Source organism: Choloepus didactylus, chromosome 6, assembly GCF_015220235.1.
Source record: "Choloepus didactylus isolate mChoDid1 chromosome 6, mChoDid1.pri, whole genome shotgun sequence".
NCBI lineage: Eukaryota > Metazoa > Chordata > Mammalia > Pilosa > Megalonychidae > Choloepus > Choloepus didactylus.
In genome coordinates this window covers 29,857,996-29,872,626 of record NC_051312.1, presented here as the reverse complement: position 1 = coordinate 29,872,626, position 14,631 = coordinate 29,857,996, and the positions used below count along the sequence as shown (strand labels likewise).

Genomic DNA, 14,631 nt, shown 5'->3' with positions numbered 1-14,631 from the left:
CACTTGAGCCTGAAATGTAGCCACATGATCCCTAATTTTAAATAGAAGTTACTTGATGTCTGATAGTTGTCCTATAAGAAATTAAACATAAAAGGGTTAAGAACCACTGCAGTTTAGCCTTATCAGCCTGAAGGACTAGAAAAGAAACACAGGGAGGTAACGCTCATTAATTCAAGCTTCTGCTCATCCTTAAAGGTCCTCTCAATTTCTGTTTTGCTATGTAAGAAAATACGGTGGCAGTAACTGGGAGATGATCCAGTCATGTATAAATGCAGGGAATGAATCTGGCATGAAAACAGTCATAAGCAGTGCTTATGCATGTGTGCGCGTGCATGTGTGTGTATGTGTGTGTTGAGAAGAAGGCTATGTATTCAACACTATATATGATTAACAGTACAGCAGTGCTTTAAGGCTAGAGTTTGTCTGCTCTGGTTTCCATCAATCTTAAAAGAAATAAATTATCTAACAGATGCATTATTTTCTTGATCAAAATTGATCTACTAGAGTTGTAATCCCCATGCTATTTGCATTAAATACATTATCTTATTGCAAAACTGGATCATGGAGCAAGTGAACAATGTGACAGAATTCATCCTGCTCAGCCTGATGCAGAAACCAGAGGTGCAGAAACTCTTCGTGGTCGTGTTTGATATCAACTACTCTCTCACCATGGCAGGAAACCTATTCAATGTAGTAACTGCTGCCACCAGCCCAGCCCAGGTTCCCTATGTATTTTCTCTTGTCCTTCAATATGGCTCTTTCTCTTCTACCATAGCCCCCAAAATTATATTTGACCTACTCGCTGAGAAGAAAACAATCTCCTTTCTTGGGTGCATGACTCAGGTTTTTGTGATGCATTTCCTTGGGGGAGTTGAGATCCTCCTGCTCTCGGTGATGGTCTATGACCACTATGTGGCTATCTGTAGGCCTCTGCACTACATGATTGCAATGAACTGGTGGGTGTGTGACCTCCTGGTGTGTGGCTGGGGTATTTCTTCATGTGCTGATTCAAATCCTTTTCAATGTGTGGGTGCTCTTCTGTGGCAACAATGTCATTGACTATTTCTTCTGTGATCCCTATTCTCTGCTGAAAGTCTCCTGCACTGATAACACTCATCTTTGGACTATTTGTTGCTGCCAACAGTGGGTTCCTGTGTTGGCTCAGTATTTCTATTCTTACCACCTCCTATGTCCTCAGCCTTTGCCTCCTCAGAACTCACAGCTTTGAAGGATGGAGAAAGGCTCTCTCCACCTGTGCCTCACATATTACTGTGGTTGTATTATTCTTTGTACCCTGTATATTTTTATACCTTTGTCCCATGACCACTTTTTCCATGGATAAAGCAGTGGCTCTATTTTCTACTGTGATAACATCAATATTTAACCCTTTAATCTACATGCTCAGAAATGCATAGATGAAAACTGCAATGAGGAAGATCTGGAGTCAAAGCACGATCTCAATAACAAATCATGGAAATAAAAAGATTAAAAAAATTGTTCATATTTTAAGATCAGGTATTGCTGTTTCAGAAGATAATGGTCTAGCAGTCACAATATGCTGGTCTATGTATATATATCCCCTTGTTACGTGGAATCTTGAATAGCTCTCCTTTCATAAAATATCAATATTTAATTAAAAGTTTACTAAAATTCCTTCAAATTAGAAACTTCTGTGCATGTACAAATTATTGATCAATGAAACATTGCTATTTGACATAAAATTTTCACAGTTTGGAATATCCATTTTATTATATATTCCATAGAAAATTATCCACAAATCTTCAAGTATAGCTATATAACAAATAGCCCAAGTACTTAAAATACTTAAAGAAAGTATACGGCTGTGAATTTTGTTGGAAATGAATTGCTTTAATCCCAACTGCTGAACTCAGTGTAGCCGTATTATTGTAGGAGATAGGCATCAATCAGAAATGAATGTATGTGGAGGACAAAAGTTTCTAAGGCAGGTATCATCCCAAAGTTGCTGCTGCTGTGTTGCACAACCCATGGAGCACCTTTGCATCGTAACTTGGGTTCTGCCCAGAATAAATTATTTTCTCTGTCTTAAACCAAGGGTTGATATTATGTTCTTCCAGGTATAGCATAGAGAAAACTTGCATAGGGTATTCCCAGAGAGAATATATATGTGAACAATTTTTTCCTCAAAAACATCCATAGAACACTTCCTCTCCAAAATATCTTTTAGTGGATAGACTTGAGCCTTAGATAATAGGAACAAAAGTAGCTAGCACAAAATAGAGAGTTTATGATCCCCATCTGGAGGTCACTTTTGCTCAATGAATCCAATCCATTAGCTCATCACCAAATACCCAAGTGCTTCAAACATATTTTCAGCCCCCTTGTGTTTAAGAAGGGCCATAGGAGTAGCTCACAGAAATGATGTGTTCACATTCAGGCTGAAACATTTAGGAGCCAATGTGCTACTCAGGTTCTTAGAAGAATTGTCACTAGTCACATACATAGGTATTATTCTTTCCTCTTATTATTGTTAGGGTTCTGGGCAAATGAAAATATTTGGAGGGAAGAAAAGCCAAGTTTTGAAGTATTCAATCAAGAATCACCAGTCCTTATAATTCTGAAATCTTTCATGCACGCTTGATCTCTCTATTAAAAAGCCTGACAGTGAAGTTGAAATTCCCTGAGAAAATTGTAAGGAGATTCAGGAAATATGAATATCATGAGAACCAATAAATTATAAGCCCTTTTATCTATCAGTCATTCTGCTAAGTGTGGTATCTCTTCTTAGTTCTTTATAATCCCGATGAGGGAGATCATAGCACATCAATTTATGTATAAGGAAATTTTGCCAAATTCAAAGGCTAATAATTACTAGCACTTCAATTTAAATCCAGAGTGATCTGATTTCTAATCCTGGGCAGTAATCCTTGTGCTAGTGTAACTCTTCAGGTGCTGGTGCTGTGATATGTCTACATGCTGGACGTGATGGAAAAGGAAGCACTGATTCAGACCAGTTCTGGATTGTTCAGGAGTTTGGGTTCCACTACCAGAGTTAAGCAGGACTTATTTCTCAGACAGATCCAGTATGCAGCAGCTGAACAGGACAGAGAAGTTGGAGAAAAGGCAACAACTCCAAACTTCCTTTCCTACCTTTGGGCTCCATCCTGGTGGCCTGCCTTAGCACCATCAAGGCAGCATTGTTTTTGGAATTTCTTGACGGCTCCAGAGTAGAAGAAAGTCTAAGCAGAAGTTTAGACTTATAAACAGGGGCATCTTCTACATGAATGGGCCATGCCAACATCCTGGAGGATTATATACAAAAGACATGAACTTGAATTTTTTTTCAAAATCTTCTACCTACTAATATATGATGCTAGATGTGTTAATTAAGTTACCAAGGTCTGTCAAACTGCCTTACATAATATAGGGTTATTGGGAGAAATACCAAAAGATGACACGTTAAATCATCAAGCTACTTATTTTGCATATAAGATACTTGGGAAATATTTTCTGAAGTAAATTGAGAGAAATGTTTGTATGGCAGACATACTCACTAATACGACCCTCTTGGTTATCATTTTTTTTAATTCTGTGTTATCTTGGACAATTACTCAATTTCTTCATGCCTTGTGTCCTATTTTGCAAAGTAGAGGTTGCAAAAAATATGGTTGCATGGGGGAAGAAGATAAGAATGACATCATTCTTTTCGGCAGAACCAAAGCAAGGAAGGAGACAGTGGAACAGCATATGAAAGAAAAAATCATCTAACTATAATGTACACACAGCAAGAAGTTCTTTCTCAAACAAACAGTAATAAATATTTTTCTCAGGCACGTAAAAGCCCAAAGAATTCATGAGCAGCAGACTCAGAGTACAAGATATATTAAAGGAAGTCCTTCAGGCAGAGGGAATGTTTTTCTAGATGGAAATATGGATCTATACAAAGGAATGAAGATAACCAAAAATGGTAATTACATGTGTCAGTATGTAAGATTTTTCTCATACTACTTATATCTATTTGGAATATTATGAACCAACTCAAACATCACCTGAATATCCTGTGTGAATGTGATCTTTTTTTGTGTAGCCTTATAATTAATGATTGACAGACAGCACTTAAGAGATTGAATTTACAGCTGTTCTCATACTCAGTTTTGTGATTTAAAAGGCATGGATAAAATAACTTGTTTCTGCATGAGCACCTAGGAGTCACTATATTGTAATAGAGTTAGAGGATTAATATTCTTTTCTTCTACCCTACAGAGGGGAACCATCACACATAGAGTGAGGGTTTATGTTTACATGCAGAAGTCAGTGGGAAAATCACATTTAGTTAGGCCCCCTTTTCAAAATATACCTAGAGGATGAAGAGAGAAACTCCAAAGGGAGGGGAGCTCCAATTCCATTTCCTCTCATGTGGACTTGGTTGCAATTTTGCCAAGAATCAGCTGGGTTGGTGTAATTCACTTGGCATGTTGGGTTCAGGTTGTCCCTGTACTTAGGAGACAATGAGGGTGGTGTGGGCATCCTCCTACCCATAGAAAAATTCACCATTAGGAAACTTGTTTGAGCAATAAGTGGGTGCCCTTGCAGATCCTGTGAAACACTTATTTACTTATATAGAGCATGGATTTTGTGAAACTGATTTATTGGTTTTAGATCTGTCTCTGTAAGAGGATACCAGCTGAGACAAATGACACTAACTGTAGTGAGAATTTCCTAGCAATGGCACAGATTAACCCTAACAACTGCATTCTAGGTCTAACTCTAGCTCTACTTTAACTCTAGCTCTACTCTAACTCTAACCTCTGACTTTCATTATCATACAGACAAGAAAGGAACTGGAATTTTGTAATTCCCTCCCCTTGTTTTTTTTTTTTTTTTTTTCACTTCTGGGGCCAAAACACTCATTAGGGCTTAGAGGACCCATAAACATTTGTGGGGTGTTCTGTTGATGGATGCTAGAAGTAATATTTCTGAGGAAAAAGGAAAGAGCTATATGTCACATGCATGTTGACATATTAAAATTATACAGGAATCGTGAATGTTTTACTCATTGGGTAGGAAGGCATATAGATGAAAAGGGTTTATGGATACATTTATTGTTGATGAATCTTGAGGAGGAGAGCGATTCTGTAATGGTTTCTATTTTCCTGACAAGTGGGAGCAATAGTTTCCTTCTGAGATGAGAGGACAATTTGTAGGGTAAGGGCTACAGGAAATTGGTACAAAACTGGAGCATATGCTGAGAAGAGTATATAGAAGCGGGAACTATCTAGAACAGCCAGAAAATTTGCTCAAGAAGCATAGAAGAAACCAAGTTCATATCGTAATTCATAATTGTTGTTACTACCCCCTTTCTATGACAGTATAGCTTTTTTCAGCATTGACTTCCATAATAGCTAAAAGGAAAAAGATGATGTCTAAATTTATGATTTAAATACTTCAGTTATTGTAGTGTGTTACACTGAAAGCATAGGGAAGCTTTCATTGATTTTTTTGTGTGTGTGAGGATTGCTATTTATCCATTCTACCCTGTTTAAGAATCAATTAGCATAACAATTATGCTAATCTGGTAATTAATACTTACAGGTCTTTGTAAAGTTGAATTTAGTCAACAAATTAGTCAGAATAAGGTACATTTGTTGTGGTAGCAGATGAATCCAGATCATATACTGTTTTATTTCATAATCAGGTAAAAGCCACTCAGTGTTGAGTGATCCTGTAGGGCAGTTTTCCACTCAGTAATCCGGGTTGTTTCCACTGTGTTGTCCTTCCATTTTAATGCAGTCTTGCATGCTTGGTGAAACAGGGTAAAAGAAAGCTGGATTGCACATAGGCTCCTTAACATTTCACACTGAGTGCAGCACAACTCTTCTGTGAGCTGGGCACATGGTCTGAGTGAAATATAAGGGAGCTGGACATATGTTGGGAAGCACAAGGATGTTTGGTGATAAGCAAATGAGCTAGCCACAATTGAAAAACTGATTTCTCATCTGGAATGAATTGTTTACTTAACTGTTGAATATTAATTTGTTTGTAATATATATTTAACATAAGGTTTAGCATGACTGTGAGGTAATATGTGTTCATTCAGTTCCAAAAAACAGCAATGGCCACTAAGATCAGAAGACTTCTACACTGCATTTGAGCTGGATCCTCTTCTTTCATCTGGCTTCTTTACCTTAGCGGTGCAATGTGCTCCAGTTTGCTAAAACTGCTAGAAATGCAATATACCAGAAAGGGATTGACTTTTACAATGGGGGTTTATTAGTTCATTAATTTACAGTTCTAAGGTCATGCAGATCTCCAAATTAAGGCATCCAGAGGTAGATACTGTCTCTGAGGAAAAGACCAATGGCATCCGGAACACCTTTGTCAGCTGGGAAGGCACGTGGCTGGTGTCTGCTAGTCCTTTACTCCTGGGTTGCATTGCTTTCAGTGGCTTTCCCCTTAAGTGTCTGTGGGTTCTTGCTTAGCTTTTCTGGGACAAACTCTGGGCTTCATCTCTTAGCATAGTATCTCCAGCTCTGTGCTGTACTCAAAATATCTTTCCCTTTTTCCTCTTTTATCCTCTCATAGAGGACTTCAGTAAACTAAATAAGACCACCTTGAATGGGTGGGGTCATACCTCCAAGGAAACAACCTAATCAAAAGGTCCCATCCATAATAGGTCTGCCCAGTCAAGACTGGATTAAAAGATGATTTTTCTGGGGTATATACCAGTTTCAAATTGGCACACAATGTAAGTGCCTATATATCAAAGGATTTCCCATTTCATTAGTCTGCAACTGGTAGGCAATTTTCTATTAAAATATGAAAGTGTTTACTCTGCCTTGATAACTCACCCATGATAAACTCTGTCTCTTGTACCAGCTATTTTTATACCTTTAAAATCTACTTCTAGTCCTATTAGCTAACACACAAATCCAGCCAATAAAACTTATTTGGAGGTTAAGGGCTATGTAAGATAGTTTTGAAAGAAAAAGTGCTCCACAAATACATTCTATCTGGGAATATCATGTGCAAGTTTGCTCTATGGCTGTAAACTGAATAGTTTTATACCACTCCTTGGCTTTAGCCAGAGAAAATAATTTATTCAAGGAAAAGCTGTCCTGGATTACAGTGTAAAGGGGGCTTTCTCAAGTCCTGCAACACAGTAACAGCAATTTTGGTGTAAGTCTGAATTTAGGACTTTCTCTCATCTCCAAATCTGCTCATTTCTGGCTGATTTCTATCTCTCACAATAATAAATCCACTGTGACGTCAGCAGTTTGCATTAAAACCATGAATTTTCAACAAAATAGCTATCCATCATCCCTTTTTGTTTAAATATTTTTTTAGGTATTGGCCTATTGTATATATAATATATACCTAGATGTTTGCAAAGAATTGTTCCACTAATTAAGTAAAGCCATGGATTCTCCAAACATTGTAACAATTTTGTGCCAATTAGAATGTCCCTTTTATGAATAATCTGTAAATGCAAGGGAATTTCTATTTGGAAAATATTTAACCATTATTTAATGAAACATTAATATACAAGAAAGAGTAAACATTAAAGATTCCAGATAGAAAAAGGGATAGTATATACTTAAACTTACAAATTCTGATTGCAAGGTCATTATCATTCATATTAGCCACCCTTGTTAACATATGAATAGATTTTGTTTCATCTTGTTTATTTACATTAATTATTATCTAAGACCATTCTTTGGCTCCAGAGCTTCTTCATTGCATTTTTCACTTCTGCATTTCTGAGGGTGTAGATTAAAGGGTTTAGCATGGGTGTTACTAGAGTATAAAACATGGCAACAACTTTATCAATGGGGAAGGTGCCCATGGGCCGAATGTACACAAATATACAGGGAACAAAGAGTAAGATGACAACAGTAATATGGGAGGCACAGGTGGAGATGGCCTTCCACTGTCCTTCAGAGCTGTGAGTTCTGATGGAGCAAAGAATAAAGACATAAGAAGTGATAAGAATAGAAAAGCTGAGCATGCACAGCAGCCCACTGAAGGGAGTGCTACAGGCTAATAGGAAAAGACAGGAGACAGAAGTTTGGAGAAGAATGTAGAAATGAAGATTATCAGGAAGGTTAAAAGGTGAGAGAGGAAAAAGTAAGACATGACATGTAAAATCCAAAAGACACAATGGTAGAAGAAAGCACTGCCCTTATAGCAATAACACTAAATATTAATGGCTAAACTTCCTAATTAAAAGACACAGACTGGCAGAAAGGATTAAAAAACAAGACCCATCTATATGCTTTCTACAAGAAAGTCACTTTAGACACAAGGAAAAAAAAATAGGCTGAAATTGAAAATTTGGAAGAAGGTATTTCATGCAAACAGAAAAAAGAAAAAAGTGGGAGTAGCTATATTAATATCAGACAAATTAGAATTCAAAAGTAAAACAATTAAAAGAGACAAAAAAGGACACCATATAATATAAAAGTGTCAATTCATCAAGAAAACATAGCAATCATGAATATGCACCAAGCCAAAGTGCCCCAAAATTCATGAGGCAAACACAGAGAACCTTGAAAGGAGAAGTAGATAAATCTACAATAATGGTTGGGAACTTCAATACACCACTCTCATCAAAGGATTGAACAACTAGACAGAGGTTGAATAAGGAAAGGAGATGTTGAATTGTACGATAAATGAACTAGACTCGACAGACATGTATAGAACACTACATCCCACAACAGCAGGATACACATTTTTCTCAAGTGCTCATGGAACAATTTCTTAGGATAGACCTCATGTTTGGTCACAAAGCAAGTCTCAACAAATTTAAAAAATACTGATATCATAATAAAACACTTTCTTGGATCATAATGGAATGAAGCTGGAAATAACAAACAGAAGACTGTAAAATTCACAAACATATGGAGGCTAAACAACACACAGTTAGAAAACCAGTGGGTAAAGGAAGAAATTAAAAGAGAAATAAGTAAATACCTTAAAGCAAATGACAATGAAATCACAACATATCAAAACTTATGGGATGCAGGAAAGATGATGCTGAGAGGGAAATTTCTTGTGCTAAACAGCTATATTAGAAGAGAAGAGAGAGCAAAAATTGAGGAATTAACTGTTCATCTGGAGAAACAAGAGAAAGAACAGCAAACTAACTGCAAAGAAAACAGAAGGAGAAAAATAACAGATTCGAGCAGAAAAAATGAAATTGAGAACAGGAAAAAGATGTTGAGAATCAGCACAAACTATAGTAGTTTCATTGAGAAAACTAATAAAATTGATCTATCCCTAGCTAGCAAAACAAAAAAGAGAGCAGACACAAATAAATGCAATCAGAAGTTAGAAAAGAAACATTACTAATGACACTGCTGAAATAAAGGTGATAAAAGAAGATACTATGAGCAACCGTATGCTAATATACTAGACAACTTAGATGAAATGGACAACTTCCTAGAAAAGCATAAGCAACCAACATTGACTCGAGAAGAAATAGAGGACAACAACAAACCAATCAGAAGTAAAGAGATTGAGTCAGCCATCAAAAAGCTCCCAAAAAAGAAAAATTCAGGACCAGATGGCTTCATATGTGAATACTACCAAGCATTCAAGAAAGAGTTAATGCCAATCCTGCTTAAAATTTTCAAAAAAATTGAAGAGGAGGGAAAGCTACCCAACTCATTCTATGAAGCCAAGATCACTCTAATACCAAAATAAAAGATACTATAAAAAAGAAAATTATAGCTCAATCTCTTTAATGAATACGGATGCAAACATCCTCAACAAAATACTCAGAAATCAAATCTAGCAACATATTAAAAGAACAATTCCCCACAACCAGGTGGGGTTTATTCCAGGTATGCAAGGCTGTTTCTACACAAGAAAATCAATTCATGTAATACACCACATCAATAAATCAAAGCAGAAGAACCACATGATCAGCTTGATCGATTCAGAAAAGGCATTTGACAAAATTCAACATCCTTTCTTGATGAAAACATTTCAAAGTATAGGAATACAGGGAATTTTCTCAATATGATAAAGGCAATACATGAAAAATGCACAGCTAACATCATCCTCAATGAGAACAGACTGAAAGCTTTTCCTCTAAGATCAGGAACAAGACAGGGTTGCCCACTATCATCATTGTTATTCAACATTGTGCTGGAAGTTCTAGCTAGAGCAGTTAGGCAAGAAAAAGAAAAAAAATGCATTCAAATTGGAGAGGAAAAAGTAAAACTTTCACTTTTTGCAGAAGACATGATTTTACATGTGGAAAATCCAGAAAAATCTACAGGAAACCTGTTAGAACTAATCAAAGAATACAGCAAAGTTGCAGGCAAAATGATCAGCATGCAAAAATCTGTAGTTCTTATATGCAAGTAATGAGCAAGAAATCAATAAAAAATTCAATTTATAATAGCAACCAAAAGAATCAATTATTTAGCAATAAACTTAATGAAGGTAGCAAACGACCTACACAAACAAAACTACAAGAAACTGCTTAAATTATGATATCAATTCTACCTAAACTGATTTATAGATTCAGTGCAATACCTATCAAAATCCCAACAATTTACTTTGCAGAAGTAGAAAAACCAACAACCAAATTTATTTGGAAGGGCAAGGTGTCTTAAATAGCCAAACATATCTTGAGAAAGAGGAACAAAGTGGGAGGTGTCACACTACCTGACTTTGAAGCATATTACAAAGCTACAGAGAGAGACATTTTGGAGACAGCTGCTGAAAGCAGACTTTTGCTGACAGCTTGGAGATTCTAGCCCAGTGTTTGCTCTGGAGCAGCTAAGAGAGGACAAAATGCTCAAAGAGCAAGATTTTGAAGAACGCTCAGGAGTTGAGACAGAAATTGGAACACAACCTGGGATCAGCAGAAGCCAGCCACATGCCTTCCCAGCTAACAGAGGTTTTCCAGATGCCATATGCCTTCCTTCAGTGAAGGTATACTCATAATGATAACTTAATTTGGATATTTTCTTGGTCTTTAGACTAAATTTGTAACCAAATAAATCCCCTTTATAAAATCAAAAAAAAAAAAAAAAAAGCTGCAGTGCTCAAAAGAGCATGGTACTGTCATAAGGATAGACATGCTGACCAATGGAATCAAAGTGAGTGTTCAGAAATTGACTCTTACATTTATGGACAATTGGTCTTTTATATGGCAGTCAAGCCAAAGCAACTGGGACAGAGCAGCCTCTTCAATAAATGGTGTTTGGAGAACTGGATATCCATTTCTAAAAGAATGAACGAGGACCCCTATCTCACACCTTATACAAAAATTAACTCAAAATGGATCAAAGACCTAAACATTACTTCTAAGACCATAAAACTCTTAGATGAAAATGTAGGGAATTTCTCAAAGATCTTGTGATAGTTGGTTGTTTCCTAGATGCTATACCCAAAGCATGAGCAACCAAAGAACAAACAGACAAATGGAATCTCCTAGAAAATAAACACTTTTGTACATCAAAAGACTTTGTCAGAAAGGTGAAAAGGCAGCCTAGACAATGGGAGACAATGTTTGGAAACCACATATCAGATAAGGGTTTAATTACCTGATTATATAAAGCAATCCTACAACTCAATAACAGAAAGACAAACACACAACTGAAAAATGGGCAAAAGACATGGACAAACACTTTTCTTAAGAGGAAATACAAATGGCTTAAAAACATGAAAAAAATGTTCAACTTCATTGGATATTGGGAAATACAAATCAAAAAGAAACAATTGCTGGAGAGGATGTGGAGAAAAAGCCACACTTATTCACTGTTGATGGGAAAGTAGAATGGTGCAATCACTCTGGAAGACAGTGTGGAGATTCCTCAGGAAGCTAAGTATAGATTTGCCACATGAACCAGCTATTCCATTACTAGGTATATACTCAGAGGAACTGAAAGTTAAGACATGAATGGACATTTGTAAACAGATGTTTATCACCGCATTATTCACAATAGCGAAGAGATGAAAGCAGCCCAAATGTCCATCAATGGATGAGTGGATAAACATATTGTGGTACAGATATCCAATGGAATATGACATAGCTCTAAGACAGAACAAAGACATAGAACACATAATAATGTGGATGAAACTTGAGGACATTATGTTGAATGAAGTTAGCCAGATACAAAAGAACAAATAATATATGGTCTCACTCATATGAACTAACTTTAGTGAGCAAACTTTGAGAGTTAAAAGCTGATAACACAGGCTACCAAGAGATAGTAAGAGTGTAGGGATCAGGCATTTGATGCTGAAGGACTGAAGAATGTTCAGCAGGATTCATTGTATAGATCTAGAAATAGTTAGCATAATAATGTGTGATGGTGGCACAATATTGTAACTACACTAAACAAAGATTTCCATGAAAAAAAGCTGAAAGAGGTGAACTAGAAGCATGGGTGCCACCTGAGGTAATGATAGAAGATAGAGACTGGGACTGTATAACTTAGCAAAAACTGGAGTGGTCAATGATTGTGACTAAATGTACAAATATAAAACTGTTCTTGCATGTGGGAGAATAAATGAATTTCAACATGCAGAGTATTGGAAAGGGGATGGTATTGGGGAAAAATATAATCAAAGCAAACTGAAGTCTATGTCCAACAGTAACACTGCAATATGCTTCCACTAAATGCACCAAAGGCAATATAACACAGCTAAATTTGTACGAGAGGGGGATATATGGGAGGGAAATAGGATTCTTGGTAGTAGTGTTGTTGTCTGACCCTACTATTTTATTGCATTGTATGATATTTTATTTTTCTTATTACCTTTTTTATTCTTTGTTTAAGAAAATTTTTTTTATAGTAATCAATAAGTTCAAGTACTGACTGTGGTGATAAATGCACAACTGTATGATGATACCATGAACAACTGATTGTCTACTGTAGATAACTATATGATATGTCAATATATCTCTATAAAATTGTATGGAAAAAAACAGGGATAAAAGTCCTGGTGAAAACATGGAGAGAGGGATGTATATATTTATGGTTGGTTAGGAGGCACAATGGTATAGCCTTTCTGAAGGACAGTGGGGTTGTTCCACATGAAGCTAAATATGTTGGTACCTTAAGGTCCTGTAACCTCATTAGGGGGCATTTACTTGGAGGATCTGAGAGGAGGGACATGAGTGGACATTTGCACACTGGTGTTTATGGAGAGAATTTGCATGATTTTTAATAGGTGGAGGTTGCCTAAGGGTACATCGACTGAGGAACAGAATGGTGAACTGTGTGTATGCATTCAATGGAATATTGAGCAACTGCAAGAGGGAGTGAAGCTGTGAGACACACAGTGAGGTGAATAGAACCTGTAGACAGCATTTTCAATGAACTACACCAGAAACAAAGGCAAACACTATAATGCATCACCAATGCGGACTAACTACAATGTGTAAACTTAGAATAGAACCTTAGAGCACAGCTTATCAGGGGGACGCTTATTGTAAAAGTCCCTAGATTGTAAGGTCTTATAGCAGTCACATCTATTCCTGAACTATAATGGCTATCTCCAGATTCCAAGATGCTAATCCCTCTGTGTACAACCTTATCAATCCCTGGAAATTTGTGTATCTGTGTGACACCTGAAACTCAGATCTAGAACACGGCAGATATGAATGTCAGTATTAACACATATAGCAACTGTTAAAAAAAGCTGAAAAAGGGTCCAGACTTAACTAGAGATATGAATGAAACAGATGTTATTAGGACTAGGGCAAATCAGGCCCAAGGGTAAAGGACAATACTGACTGCATTTTAAAACTTCAAATTCCATGTGAGACCAATGGAAGAGTTGTTTAGTTGGTGCAAGATCTGTATTTCCTAAACAATTTAGCTCATACAATTTGTTCAAATACCATAATTACATGGAACTTTTAGGAAGTGAGTCCTGGTAGGTTTGTATAGGTTAGCATGAAATGCTACACATCCTGAAGTAATATGGACAGAGAACAAAAATATATATGCAGGGCCCCCATGAGGAGCTGGGAGAAAATGCAGAGGTGTTGGACTTCTTCACCTGGACTGTTGCTGATGTTCTCACAAACAGTGAGGACTCGTGGTTTGATGTACAGGGCCCCCTATCATGGGACTTGCCCTTACGAAGCTCGTTACTGCAAAGGAGAGGGTAAACCTGCTTATAATTGTGTCCTATATAAAAATCCAGTGCCACATATAAGGTCTTTTAGATTTACCCCAGTGTTGTCCTGTAAAGGTTTTTTGTTTCATCTTATATTTAGGTTGTTACTTCATTTTATATTAACTCTTGTATACAGCAAGAAGAGTCCAAAATCATTCTTTTGCATATGGATACTATTTTTATCTGTTGAATGGATTTTGTAATCTTTTGGAAAATCAGGAGAAAATGGATATATTGGTTTATATCTGTATGCTTGTATTCCTTTGATAAATGTCTGTCCTTATACAAGTACCACTAGTTTTATTGACATATTAATAATATTAAATTTTCTAATTTAAAAAATCAAGATGTCTTTGCATTTACCTAGGTATTCTTTAGTTTCTTTCAGCAACATTTTGTAGTTTTCCGTGTATACATTTTTCGCATTCTTGTTATATTTATTACTAGACATTTTATATGTTCTTTGTGCAGAAATTGTGTTTTTTTAATTTCTGTTTTTGAACATCA

The 14,631-nt window shown here is 36.4% G+C and overlaps 1 protein-coding gene and 1 pseudogene across 1 annotated transcript in view; one reads left to right on the top strand and one right to left on the bottom strand.

The window, feature by feature from the left end:
• The first annotated feature begins 561 nt into the window (after nucleotides 1–561).
• LOC119536858 lies at nucleotides 562–1,415 on the top strand (annotated as a pseudogene).
• Nucleotides 1,416–7,669: 6,254 nt separating this feature from the next.
• The window catches only part of LOC119536857 (olfactory receptor 4C13-like), a 137,153-nt gene continuing 130,191 nt past the window's right edge, over nucleotides 7,670–14,631 (bottom strand). The window contains exon 3 of the mRNA XM_037839572.1: nucleotides 7,670–7,928. Within this exon, the coding sequence (XP_037695500.1) occupies nucleotides 7,670–7,928 (259 nt within the window). The remainder of the gene's footprint in view (nucleotides 7,929–14,631) is intronic.